This window comes from Emys orbicularis, chromosome 8 (assembly GCF_028017835.1).
Source record: "Emys orbicularis isolate rEmyOrb1 chromosome 8, rEmyOrb1.hap1, whole genome shotgun sequence".
NCBI classification, from domain to species: Eukaryota; Metazoa; Chordata; order Testudines; family Emydidae; genus Emys; species Emys orbicularis.
Genome location: NC_088690.1, coordinates 112,194,715 through 112,199,798, shown reverse-complemented (window position 1 = coordinate 112,199,798; position 5,084 = coordinate 112,194,715). Strand labels below are relative to the sequence as shown.

The 5,084-nt window shown below is 47.7% G+C and overlaps 1 protein-coding gene across 1 annotated transcript; it reads left to right on the top strand.

The window, feature by feature from the left end:
* The first annotated feature begins 466 nt into the window (after positions 1-466).
* LOC135882088 (ovomucoid-like) lies at positions 467-4,321 on the top strand. The gene is made up of 4 exons (XM_065408863.1): positions 467-524; positions 3,052-3,074; positions 3,919-4,034; positions 4,276-4,321. The coding sequence occupies exons 1-4, from the start codon at positions 467-469 to the stop codon at positions 4,319-4,321; spliced, it is 243 nt and encodes an 80-aa protein (XP_065264935.1).
* The last annotated feature ends 763 nt before the right edge of the window (positions 4,322-5,084 follow it).

The window sequence follows — 5,084 nt, the reverse complement described above, 5'->3', positions numbered from 1 at the left end:
TTTGCCCCCTGCTGCTGGGACCTACTGCAGAGTCTGGCCGAAAGAGGCTGGAAACATGGTAAATGTCAGGTGCTTGGTTGGATCAGTGCCTCTAACGTGCAGCATGACCAATATGTTCTGCACTCGCAGTCATGACAAACAGGCATATCCAGGTTTGGGTGGCCATGTCCCCATGGTGAGCACTCAGCCCACATAACTACTCCATTATTCACTAAATCAAGGGTGTGACTTGTAACCTCCTTCAACTTATCCTGGAAACTTCTTGTGGAGGAAACATTGTTTACAGTTTCACATTCCCCTCGAGAGCTTTGTTTCCGGTTGCCGGAGTTGTGAGTGACTATTTAGGATGATGTCACAATGAAGGTGGGTTCTCCGACACCCTATATATAGCGGGGCTCTGTCTGTGGGGTTTACTGAGGGAGCAGAGCATCAAGAGCCCAGTGCAGACCAGACAGCCACATCCGCCATGAAGATAACAGGGGTCGTTCTGCTCTTCGCTCTGGCACTTTGCTGCTTCTACTCAGGTGAGTCACTTTTGCTGTAGCCTGTGCTGAGCCTGCTCTGATACCTCTGCCCCCCCTGAAAGGTCGGGGCCAGCCTCACTCTGATCTATACAGGGGTTCGCACATCCCCACAGTGGCTGATTCCAGGAGCAGCTGGTTTATTTCTGAGATGCCACTGCACAGCCTGGACATTGAGCTGATTCTAGGAGCTCTAACCTCCCTGCACCGATCCCAGAGCTCGGAAGGGCTGTTCCCGGGGTTCTCTCTCGGCTGGGATATCACTGACTCTGCCAGAAACCGAGGCAGCTGAAAAGATTCACAGCTCCTAGAAACCAAACATCCATGGAATCCCCTTTCTTTCTGAATTACTTCTCATCTATGGTTCTGGCTGAGAAAGAAGCTGAGAAAATCTGCCCGCAGGAAAAGTTTCTTCTTAGCTTCTATTACTTAGGAGTTGCTTTATGCCCTAAATTAATTCAATTCAAGGATACTTAATTAGCATGACAACATGTACAGCATTGCCAAAGTAGAAAACAGGAGGGTTTAGATCCTTTCCAAATACGTTTTTTTTAATCCCTACTTTGTAATGCTGGATGACCTTGTTATCCATAGCTCCTTGATGCAGATAATCTTCACTTGGGGGGTTGATATCTTAGTGAACTGGATACAGTTTCATTAAAAGACAGAGACAGATGTTCAGAATGAAACATCTCATTACACTGGAGAAATTGCTGATGCAATTCTTTGCTAAGACTTAATTTTGAGGACACACTCAAATAAAGGAGAGAGATAGGAGATAGCTGCCTAGGTTTTTATGGCTTTTGGTGAGGTCATGGATCCTGCAAAACAGCTGCTGAGACACAACCTTTAGTTGTTTTTTTTTGATATTTTTCAGACAGTGTCAATGAATGAACCAGACAGCCTTTGCGGGGTACATGGTGGAGTGTGCAGTGTTATGTTCACAGCATCCAAACAGATGTTTGATAAAAATGTAAATTTCTCTTTCTGGAAGCTTGCAATATAATATGACTTTATATCTTAGAATCCAGAACCCAAATGTACAAGAACCCAAAAAACAGAGAGTGACAAAGCAGGCTGCTCCCAAAGGCAACGAGGCACAGTGCAACCCATGTTGCGCTAGGCTGCCTCTTTGCAGTGTGACTGCTGAAGACCCAGATCACATGTTTCCTAATAGAGCCACTAATGAGCAGGGCCAGGAAACCCTTCAAACTTAAAGAGAGATCAGGGAACAACAAAGACACCTGAAGTGGAGTCCAATGTCAGAGGCCAGCGCCAGAGGAGCACAGGACAAATGAATGGCAGAAAAGTGGCTGTGGTATAAAATACCGCTGAAATGCACTACTCCATAACAGGCTTTTTAAAGCAAAGCCATTAACCATTTTTGTTGTGGATAGTTTGGGGTCTAATCCTGCTTCCACTGATGTCAATGGACATTTTTTGGCCTCTGTTGGCTCGATGTTGCTTTGAAAGAACATCAGGGCATTACTAGAGCTGGCAGCTAACAGGGCTAGTCCTTAGACTGAAGTGACAGGGGCCTGCGTTTCAAAAGCTAAAGATGAGACCAACAGGTGGATGTTGTTTTAATATAGGTTGCTTAAGACAACTGGGAAATTACAGACCAGTCAGCTTAACATCAGTATCCGGAAAGATAATGAAGGAAATAATTAAGCAATCAATTTGCCAACACCTAGAAGATGATAAGGTGATAAGTAGCAGACAGCATGGATTTGTCAAGAACAAATCTTGTCAAACCAACCTGATAGCTTTCTTTGACAGGGTAACAAGCCTTGTGGATGGGGGGAAGCGGTTGACGTGGTATATCTTGACTTTAGTGAGGCTTTTGATACTGTCTCGCATGACCTTCTCATTAACAAACTAGGGAAATACAACCTAGATGGAGCTACTATAATGTGGGTTCATAACTGGTTGGAAAATCGTTCTAAGAGAGTAGTTATCAGTGGTTCACAATAAAGCCAGAAGCGCATATCGAGTGGGGTCCCACAGGGATTGGTCCTGGGTCTGGTTCTGCTCAATATCTTCATCAATGATTTCAATAATGGCACAGAGAGCACACTTATGAAGTTTGCGGACGATTCCAAGGTGGGAGGGGTTGCAAGTGCTTTGGAGGATAGGATGAAAATTCAAAATGATCTGGACAAACTGGAGAATGAAGTAAATAGGATGAAATTCAATAAGGGACAAAAGCAAAGTGCTCCACTTAGGAAGGAACAATCAGTTGCACACATACAAAATGGGCAATGACTGCCTAGGAAGGAGTACTGCGGAAAGGGATCTGGGGTCATAGTGGATCACAAGCTAAATATGAGTCAGCAGTGTAACGCTGTTGCAAAAAAAGAGAACATCATTCTGGGATGTGTTAGCAGGACTGTTGTAAGCATGACACTTTTTGCTAATACTTCTTGTGCTGGTTAGGAGCTGCATGCATTGTCCTACACAGGGATGAATGTTCTTAACTGACTCCAGGATTTCCCTTCATTGTATCGTTTCTGTCTGTGTTTTGTTCCAGATGCTGCTGGAAAGGCTGGTACGGTAAGCCAAACTCTCCCTGTTCATTAATAGTCACTTTCCCCAGTCTCTGCTTTGTAGCATCACAGAGACCACGATCTCTGGGTTAGAAACATGCTAGAACTGATGAGTCAAAGCAGGAGCAGACTCTACCTCGTGCCCTAGCCAGGGGAGAGTGAATCTCTGGGGCTGAGAACCCATGGGTATGTCTACACTGGAACAAAAGATCCAGGGCCCCACCATGGCTGGACCGGATCAGCTAACTGGAGCTTGGGGGGGCGTGGGCTGCAGGGCTAAAAATGGCTGTGTAGATGTTTGGGCTCTGGGACCCGCCCCCCTCGTGGGGTACCAAAGCTCGGGCTCCAGCCCAAGCCTGAATGTCTACACAGCAATTGCACAGCCCGGGCCCAAGTCAGCTGACCTGAGCTAGCCAGGGGTGTCTCACTGCTGAGTAGACGTAAGCCATGGGGTCAGAGTGATGGATTCCCTACGCTATTGTACAGGTCAGTCTGTGATGGGCCTGGGGGAGACACAGGGAGCAACTGAGACAGAGAGGAGGAGGGGACGGTGTGACAAGAGCATGAGGAGTTTCCTGTGGAGATGCCCCTTCGCTCACACATCATGTGTTGTGGGTTCAGAAACGTCTTTTATACCAGGGAGACGGGCTTGGCTCCTCCTGGCAGTGAGAGGGGAATTGGGGAGTCGGTTCATCAGAACGTCAGTGGAGACAAGGGACAGGAGTAGGTACTGCGAGCTCCCAGGATCCTCTGTGTTCAGAGAATGCCCAGCCTGGCGGGGGGGAGGTGGCGTCGGGGCACTACTGAAATGCAGACAATAACACTAATTGCAATACTAATGTTCTTTGAAGGGTTTCTGCAGTGAGTACAAGAAGCCTCCATCTGTCTGCACTGAGGAGTACAACCCTGTTTGTGGCACTGATGGGAAAACATACAGCAACAAATGCTACTTTTGCAAAGAAGTCTAGTAAGTAAGAGAATAAATGGCCCATTAATAAAAAACAAAATACAACTGTGATGTAATTCGAGCCCTTGCCTTCACCCATCTGTCTTTATATTCTAGAGGCTGGGTCAACTTCCTCAGTTTAATTTTTCATGTCAGCCAAAGGGCTCTGCTTATTTGACATACTGGGGCCTTGACAGAAGCTTTACCCTCGTTGTCCATAAGGTTGCAGCCCTGAGTTCTGTATCTCTCTCTTTCCCCCTAGTGAAAAGCTTGGAAGTCTTTGCTTTGCGCGACATGGAAAATGCTGAATCCTCGGGGGTGCCGAGCGCTGATATGGAGCTGAAACCCATTTGCTTCTAGTTCCCACCAGCAGATCCCCGCATGGAACCACGTTCTTGTCTCATCCTCCATTTCCAGGGCTCCTGACAGCGTCGCGGACTATCCCCCTGCATATCCAATAAAGCAAACTCAGCAGATTTCATTACCTCTGTTGGTTTTTTTCCCCTTTCCAAGGAGGGACTCTGCTCTCCCGTGTCTCACATGGGCTCCCCCCAGCTTACAGACTGGAGTTAATGAGAACACAAAGTGCAATAACCAGTCGCAGGCATTAAGGGAGCCACAGACTGACAAGTATTATATCACCTCCTGCCATGGCTTTTCCTACAAGAGAAATTGATACACAAACCCCAGACACGTTCCCTGTATCTGACTCCCTTCCAGACCTGAGTGTTCTCAATAGACCAGAGCTTGAGACCATGAGCAAAGCCCCAGTAAAAGGTCTTTGCCTGGGAGAACAGCAAGGGATGGGAGGATATAGGATCAACAACCCAAACGCAGGTCACAGGGCTACTTGTCAGGGTGTAAAGGGCTTGTCCTTCTCCTTGCCCCGGTGTGTGTGTGGCCATGTCGATCCATGCTGTGGGGTGCCCCCTTCCCCAATAACCACCCCACATTCCTCCCAACCCTGCCCCCCCAGAGACCCACGAGCTGCACAGTCCGTCCGTCTCCTCCATGGTGCGGAGTCCCTCTGGCCAGGCTCCGTGCTGCCCTCATGGCCCTGTGCAGCAAACC

What these genes read in the sequence shown, in the direction of transcription:
- LOC135882088 (XM_065408863.1), top strand. Translation starts at nt 467, where the DNA reads ATGAAGATAACAGGGGTCGTTCTGCTCTTCGCTCTGGCACTTTGCTGC. An exon ending in ACTTTGCTGCTTCTACTCAG is followed by an intron (nt 525 to 3,051) that starts GTGAGTCACTTT and finishes GTTTTGTTCCAG; the next exon opens with ATGCTGCTGGAAAGGCTGGT. An exon ending in CTGCTGGAAAGGCTGGTACG is followed by an intron (nt 3,075 to 3,918) that starts GTAAGCCAAACT and finishes TGTTCTTTGAAG; the next exon opens with GGTTTCTGCAGTGAGTACAA.